We start from the raw sequence: 22,653 nt of genomic DNA on the forward strand, positions 1-22,653 counted from the left end.
ATGTTGCCCAGGCTGGTCTCGAACTCCTGAGCTCAGGCCATACACCCACCTCAGCCTCCCAAAGTGCTGGGATTACATGCGTGAGCCACCGTGCCTGGCCTCATCTTATTTAATATAGCATCTTGTGTAACCTTTGAGCAATGGCACATAGGGTAAATTCTCTCTCTCCCCAGCCCACTTCCATGTATCTTCAGAGAGCTTGGGCCTGAAAGCCTGCTTGTCTGGGAAGTCTTCTTTGGAAGGTATTGATGTCTTCGAGTTAAACCTTCAGGAGTTTCTGATGTTAGACTTGGGATTTTAGTTAAAGAGAAAAGGGGGACTTAAGCGACATCACAATTGAAAAGGAGAAAAAAGAAAGAACTCTGCTGGGGGCACACGTCCAACTTTCACACTGTGACTACTCAGGGATATTTCAGAATGTTTTCAAATAGCACGTACTTTTTGGATCTGTGAGAGCATTTCCAAATATTAAGAAAACTAACTGAATGTTTCTAATGTTTGGAATTACTCCAAGGCCAGGAATTCCAGATGTTTGTAAGGAAGCCACAGCATGTGTCTGTTTAACTACTAAAGTGGGTTTTATGATGTCAAGAAGGAAATATCCATAGCCCTTCAATTCTTCTTCTTTAAAAACAAGATAACCTCCTTCAAAAGGCTATCAGGAGCTGGGTGCGGTGGCTCACACCTGTAATCCCAGCACTTTGGGAGGCCGAGGCGGGTGGATCACCTGAGGTCAGGAGTTCGAGACCAGCCTGGCCAACATGATGAAACCCGTCTCTACTAAAAATACAAAAAATTAGCTGGGTGTAGTGATGCACACCTGTAATCCTAGCTACTCAGGAGGCTGAGGCAGGAAAATCGCTTCAACTTGGGAGGCGGAGGTTGCAGTGAGCCTAGATCGTGCCATTGCACTCCAGCCTGGACAACAGAAGCAAAACTCAGTCTCCAAAAAAAAAAAAAAAAAAAAAAAAAAGGCTATCAGGAGGAGAAAACTAGTGTGAGTGATTAGTCAACAAATGTGTGTCCTCCTGTCCTCCTTGCTCTCTTTACCTCTCAGGGCTGTTGTAGCAAAAAGATGTGAAGCATTTAGAAGGTACATAGCATTACAGGAAATGCAGTATATTATGACAGTTATCACTGCAGATGTGGAATAAATAATTATCTGTGTGACGGATGCCAGATGCAAATCATAACCAATGCTTCTGGCATCTGTCCCTCATATAATCATCTTCCCCATCTCTTCTGGTCAACCACATGAATCACGTACATATTTAAATTAGGAACTTGACTGCTACAAATGTCTTGTGAAGAAGCCAGTGTTATGATAATTCATTTTTTCTCATGAAATGCACTTAGTTTTACTCCATATTCCTGTATTTCATGTAAGATATTCACCATGATGAGAGTTTCTTGGCTACTCCACGCAAGAATCATCCAGATTGAAAAAAGCTGCAGAATCTACATGTGCAAGCCTAATGGTTTGGTTTTCGGTTTATTCAAGATTAATGCATTTAGACTATTCCTTTTTCACACTTACCCTTAAGAGTCCCAATACTTTGTTAAGGAGGCTCATGTTTCCGCAGCCCTAATTAACCATCACCAGCACTCCCACCTGAGAGTGAGCCACTCGGTAGATGGTAGGGGACAAGGAAACCAGTGCCCCGCTGCTTCCAGAGGGCTGCTGCAGGGCTGGGGCTTGTGGCTCTGTGTTTTGTGGAGGACAGGGACTCAAGTCCAGCCTTGCTCTGCTTACCAAGCTGGACACCCATGGGGCTGTGCCCACCCAAGTGGTGCCTTTTCTGACTGGAACCACTGTAAGGGCTCACTATGCCCTTGCTGGGGTCTTTCCAGCAAATAAGACTCTTTTCTGCTGGTTTCATGTGTGTGGCCTTGCTGGAAGACAAGGGTGGGAATTCCCTTCCCTGAAGCCAGTTGTCAAAGAAACCCATGGACTCTGCAAGGACTTACTGAGTGTGACCGAGTCATTGATCTTGAAGCTGCAGAGGACCCTGTCCACGTTGCGGGCATGTCGGAAGCCGTTTCCTCTCACGACAACTTGAAATGACTCTGAAATAAAGAATAATGACAAGACTCGTTACTTGGCCAATAACCTTAAGCTTCCCATCTGCCCTGATTTAGAGCATTTGTTCACTATTTCACTAGGCTTAAAATATTCAAAAATTAATTTAGGTTGAACACCAAAAGCAACCGGGTGGGTTCCTTTCACTACTTACCAGTGCATCCTCACTAGGTGTCCCAAGAAGGGCCTATCACTTCTTATTTGAATTCCCACCCTTTTACCTTTGGGCTTACTGGTCCTCCTAATGCAGAACACCTTTCTCCCTCCTCTCTGTCCATTCAAATCTTAGCCAGTTTTCAAATCCAGGCAGTTTGAAAATCTGTGATCTCAGTAGCCAGAGGGAGCCACAGGGGAGGGGTCCTCCACTTCCTCTTTAATCAACTCACCTCCTCTGTGTCTGTTTTGCACATTGTACTCCCCTGAAAGGATTTCTTAAGAGCCCACGGTGCCTACATTTTAGAAAGTCACTGCCTTAGGGCTTTCACAGCTAGTCCTGAACAATGTAGGGCTGTCATTATGTATGGTCTGGTGTTGTTTTCTTGTCTTTTCTCCCCCAGCTGGAGAAACATTCCTTTAGGTCAGGAGTTGTTTGATACCACTATGGCACTCCTATCTCTACTGGGCACACAGTAGCAGTACATAGGCTAGGTAGGAATAATTGTACTTAGGAATGAATCAGTCTTTCTTAGCAGTGGTCAGTCGCCAAGCACTACCTACTTGAATTGATATCAGCCCCTCAGTGTAGTACTCATTTGTCTCTGCATAGAAGAGATCATATATCTTGCTGGCCTGCATATTAATTTCTCATTGGCATAATGTATGTTTGATTAATGCACATGAATAAAATCATTATTAAGTAAAAACAACTCTCCTTTACCATACTCCTACCATGGAAAAAACCCAATAATTAGTTGGCTAAATGTTTGGGAATATTTGCTTAAGTTTGTTGGTATCTAATGGTCAGCGTTCCACTTTATTTCACTTTTATCATCGTTTTGTATCTAAAAATTGGGGCTCGGGATAATGCTATGTGGCATATCACAAGAGAAATAGACTGAAGGTCAGAGGAAAAAATGCAATGTTTGTGAATATGGATCTTACACAGTACATTGCCATCTAAATGTAGACTTTTTGTTGGAGGAATAATGAAATTAGAGAATTAGTATATGGGACTCTCGAAGTTTAATAAATGTCATGAGTATATGCCACCTTCAGTCCCAGGAAACTAATTTAGAGGCCATGTTTGCTAAGACAATAATAACTAATGCTAATTGCTCCCTCAATGTGAGCCAGGCCGTCTGTGAAATATTGTACATGTCTGATGTCATTTAAACCTCACCACAGCCTGGGGAGGTACAGATGAGAAAACTGATCTTAGTGAAGTTAAGTAATGTGTCCAAGATCACACAGCTGGTAACTTGTCAGAATCAGAACTGGAATCGAGGTCTGTTAGGCACCAAATGCCATGTCCTTAGAACTCAGCCATTAGCTTCTGAACCAGCATGCGAAAAGGGGGACTCACTGCCTTCTGACAGACGAGTCATTTAGGAGTTGAAGTTGTGATTTTTTTTAAAGCTTATTTTATTTTAATTTTAGGCAGGTTTGCTCATTTTGCAGAAAAGTGGAACAGGCCTGGATGTGAAGCAAGAAACTGAAATTTAAGTAAAAGAATACAGGGACATTACATGTGCCACAAGGAGTATAAGTTAGAAAAGAATGCTTTTTAGAAGTATAAGAGGCCTTCACAATAAGGAAATGGAGACTGTGACATTTTGAATGACTTGCTCAGAGTCATGTCATTAGTAAAGCAGAAAAACTGGGACTCATATCCAAAAGCTAAGGTGATGGGCCTATGGTTTTTTCAGGAGCATAAGTCCTATGACTATGAAGGATTTATGCATACACGTTGATGCAAATGCACAATTGCTATGTTTAGAAAGATGGGCTTAGTAGTTTTCTCTAGATGTCTGTCAGGCATCTGACAGATTCCTTGGTTGGCTCAATAAGCAATTTAGTACGTGTCAAGCATTTGTAGAAGAATCTTATCTTCTCTTATTTGCTCAGTTAAGCCTATAGAAACCTATTTCTGTGTCCATTTTGAATGCCAGACATACAGACATCTGTTGTTTGATGTTTTTGCTGATTCCAAATGTTTTCTGCCTCACTGCTGTGCCTACTTCTCTTGTTTCCTCAAAGATCAGCACAGGAAGAGAAGACTGTGGAAATGCAGGCCACATGCCAAACTCTATTCTCTAACACCATGTTCTAACATTACCAGTTGAGTTGCTAAATCCTCTATAAAAGAGGCTGCCTGCATGTCTGCTTGGCCCAACCTCAGGGAGTTTAGGAAGAAAGACAGCAGGAATCCATGGTGTGGCAATGGTGGAAACCAAACAATTTAACCCCCTAGGCCAGGGGAGACGATGGAGGAAATGATGCTCTGGGGAGTGCACCAGGGCAGAGGCGAGCTCCCATCCTGCCTGATAGGGTTTCTGTGTTAGTGCACACATTTGGTTACCAGAAGAGCTCAAACATCTGGCCCAGCAGCCTGACTAGAAGGTCAGCTCTTCACACATAGACGTTATGTAACAAAACCCTTTCGAATGAATCTGCCAGTAAGTGAAAACCAGGACACACTAGAACCAGGACATACTGATTTAACTCCACTAATCTACAAAGCCCTGAACCCACCTTTCAAAATATGTACAGCTGTGTTTTTAGGCAACTTGTATGTTGGCTTACAGCTCCTATAAGAAGTACCTCAAGATTGCAGGGCTTTAGGGAGGAATTTTCCACCTGAAAATGGTCTTCGATTTAATCTTTTAAGTTATCTATCCTTTAAGGTTTCCTTAAGATCTATATTCTTTTGTCACTGTTATTCCCAATTACATTGAAAGCTTCCTGATGGCAGAGGCCAAGATTTCTATTTCTTCTGAATGCTGGGTTGTGCCTTAACCCAGGACTGAGTCAGTCTCAGGATGAGCTCATTGAGTGATTGAATAAATAACATATCTTGGCATAGAAAGAGAATAAAGGGGAAGGATAAGGTGATCATTTATTCAGGTCCCAACCAGGTCTAATCCTGTTTATTTTCTGAGGCTTAATAAGGTCCATGAATGAAAAGATGTTCAACATCATTAGTCACATGGAAGTACAAACCACAACCATATGGAGATATCACTTCATACTCACTATGACTGCTGAAAAGAGATGGACAATAGCATCTGCTGGTGAAGAAATTATAACCCACATACATTTCTGGTGGAAATGTAAAATGCTGCGGCCTCTTTGAAAAATAGTTTAGCAGTTCTTCTACAAAGTTAAACACAGTTACCTTATGACCCCCAAATTCCATTCCTAGACATATACCCAAGAGAATTGAAAGTTATATCCACACAAAAACTTATATATTAACGGTCACAGTGGCATTATTAAAAGAAGCCAAAAAATGGAAATAACCTAAATGTTCATCAACTGATAAGTATGGTATTTCTATACAATGGAATATTATTGAGCCATCAAAAGAAATCAAATTCTCATACATGCTATGACGTGGATGAACCTTGAAAACATTATGCTAAATAAAAGAAGCAAGACACAAAAGCCACATATTGCATGACTCCCTTTATAAGGTATGTCCAGATTCGCAGATCTACAGAGACAGAAAGTAGATTGGTGGCTGCCAGGACTGGAAGGAGGGCGAAATGGGGGAATAACTGCTTAATGGGTATAGGGTTTCTTCTTGGAGTGATGAAAATATTCTGGAGTTAGATAGTTATTATAGTTGTACAACTTTGTGATACATTAAAAACCACTGAATTGTACTTTATTTATTTATTTATTTATTTATTTATTTATTTATTTAGACGCAGTCTCACTCCATCACCTAGGCTGGAGTGCAGTGACGTGATCTTGGCTCACTGCAACCTCTGCCTCCTAAGTTAAAGCTATTCTCCTGCCTCAGCTTCCGGAGTAGCTAGGATTAGAGGCATGTGCCAGTACACCGGGCTAATTTTTGTATTTTTAGTAGACACGGGGTTTCACCCTGTTGGCGAGGCTGGTTTCAAACTCCTGACCTCAAGTGATCCACCTGCCTCTGCCTCCCAAAATGCTGGGATTACAGGTGTGAGCCACCACGCCTGGCCTGAATTGTACCTTTTAAAAGGGTGATTTTTATAGCATGTAAAATATAGCTCAATTTAAAAAAGGAAAAAATAAGGTCAGTAAGTAGTTCGATAGATTTATTCCATTCTGTTCTCTCCTTTTATTTCTTTGGTTTCCTTTTTTCTTTTTGGAAATGTGGAACACATAGCTTTGAGATGACCTCAATAAAGATTGTATATCATTCACTGTGTCTGAAAATGAGACATCTGTATATTCTCCACTTGTATGTTCACCCAAGATTTTTGTGCCAAATTATTGTCAGTGATATTTCATCTTGTGAGTCAGTTTGAATTTGCTCTCCTCTTAGATGCTTAATGTGGTATGGAACATCAAAAATAAAATGTAGGGACTGACATATAATGGGTGCTTTCTGAGGCCTGAGTTGTTCTAGAACTTTTTTCAGTTATAGCTTTTAATTTATAACAACTTGAGTGAGGCATAATTGATATACAATAACTTGCACATAAAGTGTATGATTTGATAAATTTTGACATATGTACACAATCATAATACCACAGTCAAGACAGTGAGCGTGGCTGTCACCCCCAGAACTTTCCTAGTGTTGCTTTGTAATCTCTCCTCCCAGCCCTCCCTACCTCCACTCCCACATAACCACTGGTCTGCTCTCTGGAACTGTATATTAGTTTGTATTTTCTGGAATTTCATGTAAATAGGATCGTGCAGTAAGTAATTTTCTTGTCTGGCTTCTTTTACTCAGCATAATTATTTTAGGACACAGCCACAATTATTTTGAGATTTATACATAGTTTATTGCTTTTTATTGCTGAGTATTAATTAGTGCATTCTACAGGTAAACTGTAATTTGTTTATCCACCTACCTGCGGATGAACATTTTAGTTGTTTTTGGTTATTAAAAATGGAGCTGCTATGAACATTTGTACACAAGCCTTTCTTTGTTTGGACATAGATTTCCTTTTCTCTTAGGTAAAACCTTGGAGTGGAATGGCTGGGCCATATGGTAGGTATATTTACCTACCATATATTTACCTACCATATATTTTTAACATATTTTTCCCATATATTTACCTACCATATATTTAATTTTGTAAGAAACTACCAAAACTCTTCCAAAGTGTTGTGCTGTTTTGTATTTGTAAATGAGAGTCCTTCCTCCACATAGAAATGTCTTTAAATGAAAGGAAAGACTGAGCAGAGAATGAAGCAATCCATTTAGAAGAGGTGGCCAAAGGTCAGAAATGAATGCTTCGAAAAACAATGAAAAGTGAGAGGAATACACCACTATCTGATGTTGCTTGAATGTGTCTGTTTTAAACATCGAAATTTCCAAATGGTAAACATGACACTTTAAATGACCTTCCTTTTGTGCCAACTCACCCAGTTTTATCAGAAACAGTGGGAAACACAGTAGGAATACAACTGCTGCTGAAATGACAGTGTGAGGAGCTAATTATAACTTCCTTCCAGTTCTGGAGTACAAGAACTTCAAGTGTAGAGCAGTTGGCAAGTTGCACACTTGATTCCAGTTAGTTCCTTCCTGGCATCCTTGCTTACATAGCACATTGTGAACTGTGGAAGTTGGAGGCCAACTGAGTGGGACCACAGAAAGACTGTGCTCAGGCACAGGGTGCATTTTCCAGAGAGGAGCTAAATTAGGCAGGGCCAAATGGGTCCATATTCTTAATTAAACAGAGGCTAATCTGCAAAAATATTTCATTAGAAACTTTAAAAAAGAGTCTATATTGGGAGCAGAATTACTGAAATACAAGTAATGTCAAAGTTGCTACAAAGGGTTTCCACATAGCAGGTGACTTCCTGCATGTTTTGGAACAGGGACTGTAAATACAGTGACATAAGCACCATGCTAAATGGCAGCCACATGCTTGGCCTGGGTACTGGGGTGACAATGGAGAGTGGTGAGGAGTATGGTGAACTGGAAAGTGTATATGCTTCTTTTAAAGGAAGTTATTCAGTCCTCAATAATCATTAACTTGTAATAAATACAGGTTCAGTGTTGTCAGTTCTGATTTTTCAAGTCAAGATGAAAATCTGTATTTTTAGGTGAAATCCGATTTTCTAAATGTTAGCAATAAATTTAAGTTAAAAAATGCAGCATGAATCAAGAAGAATATATATGCAGATCAGATAGGACTTGTAGGCTGCCAGTTTATAACCTCTGAGAGTGGAGGAGTTCTGGGAAGGTTCTCTCTCCCTATATATGTTCACCAATGCAGTGATTGGATTCCTTCCTTCCTCTCTCCCTTCCTCCCTCCCTTCCTCCCTCTTTCTGTCTCTCTTTCTTTCTTTCCTGATGGAGTGTCACTCTGTTTACCAATGCAGTGATTGGAATTCTTTTTGATTTCTTTCTTTCCTTCCTTCCTTCCTTCCTTCCTTCCTTCCTTCCTTCCTTCCTTCCTTCCTTCCTTCCTTCCTTCCTTCCTTTTGACGGAGTCTCACTCTGTTGCCCAGGCTGGACTGCAGTGGCATGATCTCAGCTCACTGCAAGTTCTGCCTCCCGGGTTCATGCCATTCTCCTGCCTCAGCCTCCCGAGTAGTTGGGACTACAGGCACCCGCCACCACGCCTGGCTCATTTTTTGTATTTTTAGTAGAGACGGGGTTTCACCGTGTTAGCCAGGATGGTCTCGATCTCCTGATCTCGTGATCTGCCCGCCTTGGCCTCCCAAAGTGCTGGGATTACAGGCGTGAGCCACCGTGCCCAGCCGGAATTCTTTTTGATGGCAGCAGATTACATATTCTCTCCATTCCCTCTCCCCAATAAGAGTTCCAGTTAAAAATGTAAAACAGTTCCAGGAATACTGGTTTCCTCAGTTATTGAGAAATAATCAGCCATTAATACCTTAGTGGAAACTGAATTAAATCTTTAGAAATCTGAAGCTGTAAAGGAGACCCGGAGGAGGTTTTCTCCAGATAGCATCTGCTTACAGATGGCCATTCTGCCACTGCTCACATGATTCTGTGGGGGGAGAGCTCAGACCATCCACTCCATTGTTGGAAAGCTTTAGTTGTACAAGTTGCATGTGGTAAGCCACAATCTGCCTCACTGAATTCCTCCCCAACCCCTCCATGGTGGTCTCCTGGAGCTATACATAATAAGCCTAATAATTTCTTTCTGCATGGGAATCCTCCAAATATCTAAAGATGCTCTTGTGAGTATCTCAATTCCTGGCCTCAGTCTCTGTGATGACTTCAGTTTTTCCTCATCACACAGGCATCTCATTAGTGCTCTCACTACTCTGTAAGCAGACTTCTGCTACAGTGCTTACTGCATGGTTTTGTAATTTATTTGAACATATGACTATCTCCCAGAGTGAACTGTGAGTTTCATAGGGGTGTGGGTGGATTTGGGACTAAGTCTTATGCATTTTTGTATTGATACATTTTCATGTGGGTTGGTGCATAAAAGACACTAAGAATCGATGAAAGGAGGAAGAAAGGAAAACAGGAAGAAAAAGAGGGAAAGAAGAAAGAAAAGGAAAGAAAAAAGCAAGGAAAGAAGGAAATGAAAGAAAGAATGAATCCATGAATTAATCATAATGTGATTTCCAGATCCATTACCTCTTCGCCTATGGACATGCCTTTGTCAATACCATTCCTAAAATGTGGACTTGAAACCATGGTCTGAACATGGAATAGGACTGTTAGTTCTCCTGACCTGGACACTGGATGGTTATCGATGCACCCTAAGGTTGTGTCAGCTTTTCTTAGTCAGAGGCATTCTTGTTGGGGAGCAAGACAACTATGATCATTCTTGTCTTTTCTCCTATCTTACCGTTAATTGTTACTAAGTCAGGATTCCCTAAACCTGCCTGTATGTGAAACTGGATATTTGAACCCAAGTTCAACGCTTTATATTTGTCCCATTAAATTACACCTTGTTATGTGCAGCCCAACATATAAAGGCCTGTGCTAGATTTTGGCTTTGTTGTCATTATCTTGCTGCCTCGCCCAGAGCTCAGTTTGCTGTCAGAACCATTGCTGGTGTTGAGCTGGGGTTGAAAGCCAGCTGAGATCACTGTCTTAGGGGAATGCAATCATCAGCATAGAGTGTCTTGAGCAGGACAGACCTGGGTAGGGCTCCACAGCAGGGGCTGTTCTAGGGGCCAAGGAAAAGAAGGAATTCACAGAGTGAAAGGAGGAGGTTAAGAGGGAAGGTTTTCGATGAAGGCAAAGTTTACCTTCTTTATATATCTGTCTAGGGATTGGTCCCACCATTATATGTTAGAAATGTGAACAATCAGTTATTTCCTTTTTACTCTCTCCCCCAATACATGTTGAGTTAATTAATCATTTTGCAGATACTCTTCCCCAATTTTCTTTCAGTGGAGAAACATACAGGAATGCTTTTCTCATCTAGGTATGACATTATCAACATCATGATTCTAACACTGGCCTTTAATCCTTATTAAGATGATGCTGATAACAAGCCATCTTGTTCTGCATAACAATTTATACTTTTCAAAGCACTTTCACGTAAATACTTATATCTTTGAACTAGCTTAATGAAAGTCACAGATGGGCTACGCCTCGCTCTATCTGACAGGCATCCGGACAATGAAATGGGCTCCCAGGCTTCCTGAAAACTATGTTTACTCCAGAGAATGGTCAACAAGAAATCTTCAAAGAAATCTATGGAAGAAATTTTGATGTAAGGATATCTTTTGGGAGTTTCATTCTCTTCTTAGAAATGTTATTCTGTAATCAGCATGTTTAAACCCTTACGACTTGAATTTGAGAGGTGGGAGCTTGCCTTTTACAAAACCTAGTTCTAGCTTTCATCATTGTGTCTTGTTTTAATTTTTTCTCTATAAGAAATGAAGATAATATGATTGGATAGTTTGATACAGATAACTGTTGTTTGCTTATAAAATATGTAATATTGCACATAAGCCAGAGATTTTTAAGAAAATCTAAAGAAAGTTTCCTTAGATTGGATTTACCAGATTTGCCTATTTTATTGGTTCTACAAAATAACCTTGGAATAATTTATCTGTTGAATTGCTTTAATTTGTTTAAATTTATTAGTGGATTGTGTATTTGTTTCTTGTATTTTCCTTAGCTTTTCCAAAATTATCTTTTAATTCTTAATTCATTTATTTTTCTTTTTCACTTGATGAGAAACATTGAAGTCTATGAATTTGATATGATCAGATCCTGTGGACACTGGTATTTCTGTGTCATTTTTGTTTTTGTGGTGTTTTTATTGTCTTGAACACCTTAATGACATATAAGGGATATTGTTTACTTTTTGAGGTTAAAATTACTTACAAAGGCAATTTTCCATTGTCTAAGTGGTGGAGATTTTTCCTTTTACTTTGGTCTTACTCTATCTTTGTCTATTAATTTTAGATTTTGCTTCATTTTAGTTGCAGTTCAAAGGTATATTAACTTCTTATGGTTGGTGAAAGGAATTAATAAGGGTCAAGTAGGCAAATATCAGTGGCATTGTTTTTTTAACGAATACATGAATCGAGACATTTAGTCAACATTTATTGGCCACCTAGTGAGTGCTGGGTACTCTGCTAGGCAGTGGGAAGTAGAGAGAAATAAGTTTCCTTCTCTGTCTTCAAGGAGCCTACAGGAAGGGAATTCATTATACTAGTGAATTAACAGAAACTGTGTTCATTGTCTTTAGACTTTCTGATTCATTCCAAGGTTGCACAATACAGCCAATTAGATTGCTAAACTCAAAGTCTGGGTTTTCTTCATGAATGCAATAATTGCAGTCAAGGAACTCCCTTATTTTCTAATTGTTTTAAAATTACAGAACTATAAAATGTGTGTTTATAAAACAATTCACACACACTACATGAGATTTAATTAATCAAATATCCTACTCAATTCCTCTACCTGAAGCACACAAAGCCAAGAGGTGAATTTATCTTCAAGGTAAATTCATGAAGCCTAACTGAGGCTCCTCACTGCACAGGCCCCTTATGAAGCCCTGGCACTGCATTCATGTGGGCATATGTTTTTGTCAAATTTGCCTAGGTAAGATTTCTGAATTCTTAAAGAGATTCTCACCGATCTACCTCTGTGGCAATCACATTTACCCCTGCCATCTGTGTGGTCAGGTAGCAATTTATTTAAAGGTCAGTAGGTAATCTTTTGGGATTGCCTTTCTTTGGGAAATTAGCACATATTTCTGAATAGTTAGTTACCAAGTATTTTGCTAATAACTTTATGTATGTATGCATTTAGGTATGTACATATGTATTTATGTATGCATGCTGTATATTTATGTATGTACATAACTAGTTACCAAGTATTGATAACAACTTTATATCTTTACATATATACTTGATGTTTTGCTGCTGGCACCGATTTTTTAGTGCATCTAACTCCCTGAAAGTCTTTCAGTTGTTCTAAACTATAGGCCAGAAACTGGAATAAAATCCTTAAGGAGTTCCCTCATTTATACCAGTAAAATATGCCATAAACATTGATGTGTGTAGTGTTTGAAGAGGCCTGAAAGTTCTTCTTTTAATGCTTCCTACCTTATCAGGTTGTATGACATATTTTCTGTTGGTAAATTAATAACTGGCACTGTATTTTGGGAGGCTGAAAAGGTGATATCAACAATAAACTCTCAATGGTGAAAGATGCAAGTTTCTGGGGGACAGGAACTCACACAGAGAGTTTTTCCTTCCTTATCTCCAGCACCTAGCACAGTGCCTGGCATGCAGCAGGCACTTAAGAATACTTTTCAAATGAATGAAAGAAGAGTGATGGGGAACCTGTCAAGAATTATACGAGAAGCACCAATGTGGTTGAAGTTTTAAGCAGTCCATTAAATATGAAACAAGAGCATGACCCTGATTTTGATCAGTTAGAGAAAATCTTGTGACTCGAAGAAGGCTAATTCTTTACACAGAGACTTCCTTATTAATGACAAAACTATATGGCCCTCTACAGGGACAACCAGAGCCGTCCACTACCATTGTGTGAGGACTGGCAGATTAAACAATTAAGATAAATATATTAACTGTGTGAGAAGGCCAGCATCCAACTAAAAACTTTAGTATAGCAGTATTTCCAGTATGGCCTATGACCACTATGATTGTCTGGTATCTTCAGGGCCTCATGAAAAAGAGGGGTGATTCCATTTCTATCTAGAGGTAGGGTGCTGGTAGTCACTGAGTATTCAGTGTAAGAATCCAGTATTTCTACAATTCCCTTCTAATTAGGTCCCATGAAAGAAGATAAGTTTTTTTTTTTTTTGAGATGGTGTCTTGCTCTGTCACTCAGGCTGGAGTGCAGTGGTGCGATCTCGGCTCACTGCAACCCAACCTCTGCCTCCCGGGTTCAAGAGATTCTCCTTCCTCAGCCTCCCGAGTAGCTGGGATTACAGGCAAGCGCCATCACACCTGGCTAATTTTTTGTATTTTTAGTAGGGATGGGGTTTAACCATGTTGGCCAGGCTGGTCTCAAACTCCTGACCTCAAGGGCTCTGCCTGCCTTGGCCTTCCAAAGTGCTTGGATTATAGGCATGAGGCGCTGAGCCCAGTGAAAGAAGAGAATTTGGACAGATTTTTTTTTTTTTTTTTTTTTTAACTTTCAAACAACTGACATGTGGCTTCTTTCTTTCCTTTTCTCCTTGGAGCAAATTTGGTTAGCAATTTCAACTCCTCTTTTCACCCTCCCCCTTCCTGTTCCTCTTTCCCACCCCACCACCAATGAAGTACATATGTGACTTGAACTCAAAATATCATCAATTGTATGAAAGCAATTAGCATTTCATTTCAATTTACCTCCTGCACATATGGTGGATGGTTCAGCTGCTAGAATTTCGATGCAGGACTTCTTCAAAATCTAGGAGGAGAGGAAATGAAAGAGTCAATGCACAGCTTATTTTGTTCAAAGACAGAATCAGGGTTTTGCTTTTAGCTACTGAGATAGAGATAGGAAGGTTCAAGGACATTTGGTTGTGGTGGGGGTGGGAGGAGTCTAACATCTTGACTAGTACCAATACCAAACATTTATTAAGCCAGATTGTGCTAGATGCTGTTGGGTATCCTAAAAGCCCTAAGAATTACTCATTCATTTGCTCTTTTGGCAGGTATTTACTGAGCCTATGCTATGCCAGTCCTAGTTTTTGCAGAGGTTTAACATAGGGTTGCAGAAATGGGACTTAACTCTGGAAATGATAAATGCCAATGGCCACTCCTATTGGTAGGTGCAACGGTGAAAGAGTAGACAGTAGGAGCTGCAGAGTTCATGGAGGAGATGCTGGGGCAGGTATGCTAGGAAAGGCTTCATGGAAGAGCTGGGAGCTGAGGGTGGGACTCAAATGAAAGGGAGTGGGTTAGGGGAGGGTTAGGGTCCAGGCAGGGAATGGTATGAGCAAAGGTGAGAAGGAAAAAGTACATAGACTTCTTGAACTGGAACAAAGGCAGCTTGAAAAGTAGAAATAAGAGAGTGATACTAGATAGAGCTGGAGAGATAGGATGGAAATGGTCAACTCTCCACAGAAGCTGCATAGTCAGATGACCAAGAGTTCCTTTTTTGCTTGAAAAGTCTGGAAAATGTGAGCTTCAAAGGCGGCATTTGTGCCTCACTCTTCAGGAAGACCTCCTGAGACTTAGTTAAATGGAAATGTACACTTGTCCACAAATGAGTCTTATAGGGTTGAGTGGAGAGTCAGCGGAGCACTGTGACTTCACAGGAGTTAATAATGAAGACTTTTGCTGGCTAGAGTGGGGTTTCTCACTGGTAGCACCTAAGTTTCTCTCCACCATTTATAAATCCTACCTTGAGAATATTGATTCTAGAATTTGAATCAAGTATTTTAAACAAGTATAAGACATTGAGTTAATTTACCAACCAAATGCAGTGTCTTTACTTAATTTGGAATTTGAGATGGTTTAGAGGGCTGAAGGAAACCCTTTCTCTATTCTTGAAAAGGGCATTTGTTAAAACAACTGATGATATGATTATAAAATTTAAAGTCCGTGAAAGAAGAAAGCATCTTTTAGCATTGGGAAACGCCCATTTATTTGCATCGTTGTGTTTATTTACATATGCTTCTTTGTTCCAGCTTAAGTGATATATCACAAGACACAAATGAAAGAGAGTAAATGAAAATGTGGGGCTGACTAAAGGGAAAATAAAGGGAAGATGACGCAAGAAGTGAGAATAGCATAGAAAAAATATGCTGAGGAGCTTATTTCCTTGCTAGAGTGGACTTAGTTCCAAGCTTTCTAGTAGCAAACGAAAAGGACAGCCAATATTTATGAGCTTTCTCAATCTGTGGAATGAAAACAAATCAGTTTCTCAGAAGAGGTAATATTTACCCATTCCAGAGAGAAATCTGGGCATCCTTATAGAGAAGCATTGCGAAAGAAAATGAACAAACATGCTTAAGAAAATATTAAGATGCATTCATTGAAATAGGTTATCTCCCAACCATGTATTTTAGGTAACTCTATGTACCTGAATGTCACCAAAAGCAACATTTCTTCTTGACAATTCTAAAATTCAGATTTTCTGACTACTTTTCCTTCACTCTGTAGAACTTCATGGCATTTTTGTACTTCGATTCCCCTATTTGTTTGCAGCATCCTTCTGACTCCGCAGTTGGAAGTAATTAGTTCCTTCAGCTTCTGCCTCATTTCCTCAGCCTCTGGCTTACCTAGCCACCTCCACCCACCCCAGACACAGGTGCAGCCTCAGTTCCTCCCTGGTCCCTAAGTCTATCCTGACTGTAGCATGAAGGGAATGCTCCGGACTCCCATGTCCCTTGCCCATCTCTGTTAGAGTCAGCGGTCCTCACACACCTGCTCTGGGTACCTGGGGAAAACACTGAGCTCCTGTTTTCCACTCATTGTCAGTCTAACTTGGGAACAAGGACCCCAAAGATATATCCTGGGCACCTGTGTTTCCCTGCTGGCTTCCCCAGTGTCTTATGGTTGATCTAGTCTTTTTGGTCTCTTGTGCATGTAGCACCGTCCTAGGACTGGGACTTGCTAGCATCCTGGTGCACAGTGATTCATCCCAGACAGCCCTGCCTGAATTGTGAAATTGTCCATTTGCCCATCCCTGAACTTGCTGCTCTTGGGCTCTTCCTGTTTGATGGGGGTATTTCAGCCAGTGGTTGCCATGACCAAGGGAGGAAGCCACCCCCTTTCCACCCCGTTTGACTTGTCCTCAGGCACAAGTCTCCAGACAGCCCACATTTGAGAAATAGAGGTAGCCCAGAGGGAGAAACTTATTAAACAGTGATATTAGAACAACACAAAGCTGTTTTTTGATGTTTTAAATAAAATTCCTCAGGCATTTGACATCTCCTAATAAATCATTTTATCATCCAAAACTAAAGACTTCAAAACAGTCCAAGAATTTAAAAAGAGCTTTTGGACTAGTCCTGTTCCCATTCCCCAAACACACACATGAAATTTTTACCCAACCTGAGTTTCAACCAACCTTTTTGAACCAACTCTGATCCTCAACCAGGGATTGGTAAAGGAACCATCCGTGGATCTTTAACCACAAAGGCACACTAACAGGGGTTGTCATAATAAACACATGCTGTATTATTCTCTCAAAGTGTCTGCAATTAGCTGATAAATCTAAGGGGTGTATGGAGGGCCAAAAAATGTCAGCCAAGCACTGTGATTCAATCCAGTAAAAACACAGCTTTCCCAATCTTAACTTAAAACATCTGGAAGGATGCAATACAGCCAATAGAGTAAAATTTATCAGTGAGGGGGATGGGCAGGATTTGTCTGGGACTGGGGCTCCTACTCATTTGAAATGTCTGGTTTCAAAAGGTAGGAAGTCACAATGGCAGCTGGTGGATTTGAAGGGTTCTCGTGGTTCTTAGCAGCCAAGACTGTATGGTAATCACCCTGTCTGAACTGTAGCAGACAGCAGATCAGCTCAGGGACTGGAGACTGTGTGGGGGTAGGGAGGCCCGGGCAGTGGTAGCCATGGCAGAAGTGAAGACACAGCACTGGGGAATCGCTGATGGGAAATCACTAGATGCAGTGGAAGAGACTTACACAGGGTAAGGCTGATGTTAGAGGTAAGAGGCTTTGAGGTGAGGGTATGACTGATCTGCAGAGGAGAGAGGGATAAGATAACTGCACGCCTCAAGTATAATCCCACGTGAAGAGTTGGGTCTTGGCCCTGGTCCGTATTTACCTGACCTATGCTCCTTTACAAATCCCTTAACTTTTCTGAACCCCAATTTTGGAAAGCAGTTCAGTATCCTGAGTAATTGCTTGGAATCTGGAATCAAATAGCTGAGGTCAACTCACTCATGAGCAGTGTGACCTTGGGCAGGTTCCATAACCTCTCTGATTCCCTGTTTCCTCTCTATAAAAGTGGGATAACAATAGTATCTACCTGAAGTACGAGCATAAAGTTGTTGTGTGGGAAGATTAAATGAGATCACACAGGCAGAGCCCATAGCACAGTGCCTAAAACCTGATAAGTAATCAACTAATGGTAGCTATTACTATCAAGAACTTAAGCTCTGGAGACTGAGAAGATAGACTTGGACTCTGAATGGGTTTATATTCATATCCAAGTCCCATCACTTACTGGCCATGTGGACTCAGACAAGTTATCAAACCTCCAAATCTCAGTTTCCTCTGCTGTAAAATGGGATAAGAAAAACACCAACTTCAAAGAGCTGTATGATGGTTAAATAAAATAACAGTCATGAATGCAGAGATATTTTGTTTGTAAAATCAATCAGATTTAGGTAATAAAATTCATATTGGATTGGACAGTGAGGGAGAGCATGAGATCAAGGAAAACTGACAAGGTTTTTGTCTTATAGACAGAACTAGACAGATGTGATTGATCCACAGAAAGTTAATAACCCTTGGGTCACCAGCCAGCATGAGTACCTTATGAAAATAAGGCACCAAGAAGAGTGGTCAAAATGACCTTGGCAGTAAAGCACTTAAGAGAATGTCTGGCATGTATTCAAACAACAGTGGCCTTTGTCATTACTATTGCTACTGCTGCTACTTTTGGGCATGGACCATGGATCACATATGCTTAAACCCCATCGCCCACCACTGGCCTTCGGCTTAATCATATTTGCTGACAAAAACTGAACCAAGGTTAATGCTATTTTCCTGCCAACTTTTGGACAGATTTCAAAGAGAAAATAGATGGAAAAGTATGTTTGAAATCCATAAAGAGCTAAATAATTGTAATGTGTTGTTTCTGGTAAGTTGACTTTTGTACATCTCATTGGATTATTGGTGGGAGGACGAGTAAGAGAGGCAGCGGATGTACAAGAACTTTGCCAAGTTACAGGAGCTGTTTGATATATTTAAAGTGAAATCCATTGTGGACCAGTCCGGGTTGTATAGAAGAGTTTATTTTTTCAAATTCTAAAAATCTAATGTCCTTTGTCATGAAGTTCTCAGTTTATGCAGAGATTTCTCAAGAATCTTTATAGAATTGTGAATATCTGCACAGAGTTATAAGGAATCCCTCCCTTATCATAGGCACAGCATTTTTTTTTTCTACTTGCTCTGCTTCTTGCTTTAATAAACAACCAATCTTTATTTACTTGGCCATTTCCTGTTGGAGAACTTTTTTGTGTGTTTATAATGGACCAATCTCTTTTATCCATTGATGGTATAGGTGTCTTTTGCTTTCACACATATTTCAGAAAGTCTTTCAGAGCATGTTCCTTGGTGTCTTATTTGTTGTAAAGGGCAAATTCTGGTTTAAAGATGTATGGGGTTTGAAGTATGCTGGTGCCAAGGATGGTTAAGTATCTACTGACCATTTACATCTGTTCAGTTGTCTAAGACAAAAACCTGAACGTTTAAGTTAACCTTGCTCTCTCTGTCACTCTCCAAATCCAATATGAGTTCTGCCACCTAAGTGCTGGTGATTTGACCAATGAAATATCTCTATATCCATGCACATTTTAATGTAAACTGCCATCCTTTAGATAACTTATCCTAGTTTATAATTTACAGTTTTTTTTTTTTATTGTTTGGTCACTGTCTTAGATTATAAACTCTACAAGGAGAAGGACTGGGTTTGTTTTTACTTATTATATTCACAATGACTAGCCTGGCACATAGTAAGCATTAAATAAATATTGGATAAATAAATGAATAAATGACACACTTCCTGCACGTCTTAATAAACTGGCATTGTAGCATATTATGTATTAATCTCCCTTTCCCCCTATAAGTGTAACCTCAGGGTCTTCTGAATACAAGTCCATATTCTGCATCTTGTAATACTCCCCTCGTCTGATTAAGTACTACCATCTTTGGGGACTTGCTGCCTTCCCAAGAGGCCAATTTCAACACCTCATTTTAAAAAAGTTGCTTACCTTAAAAAAAATGTTGTAGGTATATCATAATCCCCTGTATTAGGTCGGCCAGCTTTGTAAAGGCCTCAACCCCTTTTCTTGGGAAAAACATAGAGAACTGTAGTTGGTTGGTGGGGCTCAGCCTCCCACAGAAGCGCCACAAACGTTATTACAGCTGATGGCAGAAAGCACATTGGATAAGCCTGGGGACAGCCAGGCAGCTTGGGACACACAACTGGCTCAAACACATCTTCAGGACTGTCAATGTTGTCCCCATGAATTTTGAAATGATTTAATCTCTAATTAATAAAATGTTTAAAAAGTTGCCCCGTCTCTACTAAAAATACAAAAAATTAGCCAGGTGTGGTGGCGGGCGCCTGTAGTCCCAGCTACTCAGGAGGCTGGGGCAGGAGAATGGTGTGAACCTGGGAGGCAGAGCTTGCAGTGAGCTGAGATAGCGCCACTGCACTCCAGCCTGGGCAACAGAGCGAGACTCTGCCTCAAAAAAAAAAAAAAAAAAAAAAAAAGAAAAGTTGCCTTTTCTAACTAAATTCTCCACACTTTAATAGGCACACATATTGTTAACCATGGATATTACCCCAGATCCATGTCAGTTCTATAGAATCTGACTTTAAATAAAAATGGAATATGGCCATGTGCAGTGGCTCATGCCTGTAAGTCCAGCATTTTGGGAGGTGAAGGTGAGAGAATTGCTTGGGGCCAGGAGTTTGAGACCAGCCTGAGCAACATAGCAAGACCCCATCTCTAAAAAAAAAAAAAAGACAAAAAACTTTACAAATACAAATATGGAATATTATACACACATATTTCTGGGATTCATATATGATTTTATGTACACTGATACACTATACCAAATACATTATACCACTCTTACATGCAACAAAACACATTTTGAAGCAGTTTGTGTATTTTAAACAATAAAGCTTATTCTTAAAACATGCTAAAGTTTTTGTCTGAGGGAGGGCACTCCACTCACTTAAATAGATGCTACTCTGTTAGTTTCACACTCAATGAGAATCTGATCCGAAGGAGTGTAGGATAAACAAGGTTCTAAAAGTGAGGAAATTCATTTGTTTCCCCACTAAACCACTTTCCTCTCATGTCTGCAGGAGAAAAGCTCAGAGAGCTGGGAACTTCAAAATGTGGTTTATTTAGTAAGATGAGCAGACTGGAAAAGTGAGTGGCCTTTCTTGGGAGCTGATTTCGTTCTAAAATTCTGCTGTTGCTTTTATAGTGGGTCTCAGCAGATTCCTTGATATAGGAGGAGGGGCTGCAGGAAGAATGGGAATGATCTGAGGATTAACTGAACATGCCCCTCTGCAATCTTTGTAGCCTGTTCAAGCTCTGGGAATTCTTGTTCAATTTGGACTTTTAAATAAGCTGAATAGAAATAATAGTGTAGGAGAAATGCCTGGTCTGAGTGTCTGCAAAATCTGAGTCTAATTAATGACTGCTGAGGCAAAAGATTTTTTTGAAAAAAGATTTTCTGCCCACTACAGAAATTACAATTGATTCTATTTATGTTTTGTATCCAAGCCTGCTAATGTGAATGGTGCCCAGAATGCCATGTTTTACAGATGCAATCTTGGAAGAGAGGGGAGGGGAGAGGCTGAGGGGATTTTACAAGAAACGGAGCCACAGACTGCCCTCTTGTTGTGCAGTGTAGGTCTTCCCTGGGTCACAAAAGCTCTATGGTACTCTGGGTTGCTTTATAATTAATAAATATGCAAAGCACAGGGCTGCATATCATGGGAAATATGACACATGGGGCAGTCTTTGGGATTGCACAACTTAGCATGTGACCAGGAGGAATGGCAGAGGCATGGAACAGATCCACATGCCAAGCAAGAGCTTCCAAAAATTGGTGCCACTGGAGTCCAAGGCAGGGAGAGCTCATGGAGGAGGAGAGAGCAGGGCAGGCTTTGTAGAGATGGGAAGACTGAAGGGTGCCTTTGGACAGGATTCAGATGGGGCGAAGGAAGGGAAGGAGGTTGCCTCCAGTGACCAACAAGCCTGATTTATGAGAAGAGCTGCTGCTGCTGAAATGTGCCTCCCCATCTGCTAGCCCTGGAAAAGGGATTAGTTCAATAAGGCAGACACTTTCCAGGACTTTGGGAATGTGACATGAATTTTGATCACAGGAAAACCCTTTGCAGTTCCTGTTGGGGTCTTGGAAGAGTAGCTGGGAGGCAAGCCTGGAAGACAGATTTCACCTTTTATCACAGCTTTGTTAGGGCCTGGGCCAGATTAGGGGGTTACATTGCTTCCCATGAGTGGAGGGGACAAATCAGCACAGGATCTGGTTTTCATAAATAAAATAAATTTATATATACCACGGAATAGATTGATTCCTCGGTTCCGTTGATCTCACAGTTTCCCTGATAACAAGGATGGTCATGCCACAGCTTGCGAGAAATCCTTGCAAACATAGTTGTGTTTGCTCAATGCTTGTTGTTTATTGTTGATCAAGCATGCAGAAAGCTCTATGTGCTGACTCACTCTCCTTAATAGGAAGCCTGATGTCGGCTTAAATATTTATTCTAGGGAAATTCTCCTAGATGGAGATGGCTTGGTGCCAGCAACTATGGGCTCTCCTTTTCAGACAGTGTCCTTGGTTTCAGGCACCACCCTCAATTGCACACCAAGTGGGGATAGCTGGGAGGAGGAGCTGGCATCGCGGTAACCAGGCCAAGTGTTGGGATTCAAAGCTGCTGACCCATTTCGGTATTATCTGAACCCAGCTTTTATGCAGGTTCCTGTTTCACTGCCTGAAACACTTTTGAAAAGGCAAGCAAAGACCCAGGAGCCTTGCTGGACCTTTGCTTCATATTTTTGCTCGAGGGCTGGTGCTCAATTCACCAGTTGTGGTCAGTGGAAATTCCCTGAAGAAGCCACAATATGAGAAGGCACAGGAATAGTTTCTTCCTTTACAGTGTTACTGGCTTAAAGGGCTACAATCTTCCAACCATCCAGACTACTTCTTGTAATTTTATCACCATATTCTGCAGAAGCGAGTGGGAAAACTGTCATGGTGCTCAGAGGTACAGTCCTGTGCAAGTGTGGAAGGGGAGATGTTCCTTTCAGCCTGTGTCAATT

The 22,653-nt window shown here is 40.7% G+C and overlaps 1 protein-coding gene and 1 non-coding gene across 4 annotated transcripts in view; both read right to left on the reverse strand.

Moving 5' to 3' along the window:
• The window catches only part of ANTXR1 (ANTXR cell adhesion molecule 1), a 236,348-nt gene that overhangs the window by 144,243 nt on the left and 69,452 nt on the right, over window positions 1-22,653 (reverse strand). For all 3 annotated transcript variants that reach the window (XR_010129955.1, XM_031008064.3, XM_055378912.2), the window contains exons 9-10: window positions 13,994-14,054; window positions 1,969-2,067 (exon numbers count right to left, since the gene is read on the reverse strand). Coding sequence is in view for 2 of the 3 variants with exons in the window: in XM_031008064.3 (XP_030863924.3) it covers window positions 1,969-2,067; window positions 13,994-14,054 (160 nt within the window). In the remaining variant the exon portion in view is untranslated. The remainder of the gene's footprint in view (window positions 1-1,968; window positions 2,068-13,993; window positions 14,055-22,653) is intronic.
• MIR3126 (microRNA mir-3126) lies at window positions 1,128-1,239 on the reverse strand. Its single transcript, NR_106474.1, has one exon. It is a non-coding gene; the product is annotated as a microRNA mir-3126 (primary transcript).

The sequence above is a fragment of the Gorilla gorilla genome, chromosome 12 (assembly GCF_029281585.2).
Source record: "Gorilla gorilla gorilla isolate KB3781 chromosome 12, NHGRI_mGorGor1-v2.1_pri, whole genome shotgun sequence".
Taxonomy (NCBI): domain Eukaryota; kingdom Metazoa; phylum Chordata; class Mammalia; order Primates; family Hominidae; genus Gorilla; species Gorilla gorilla.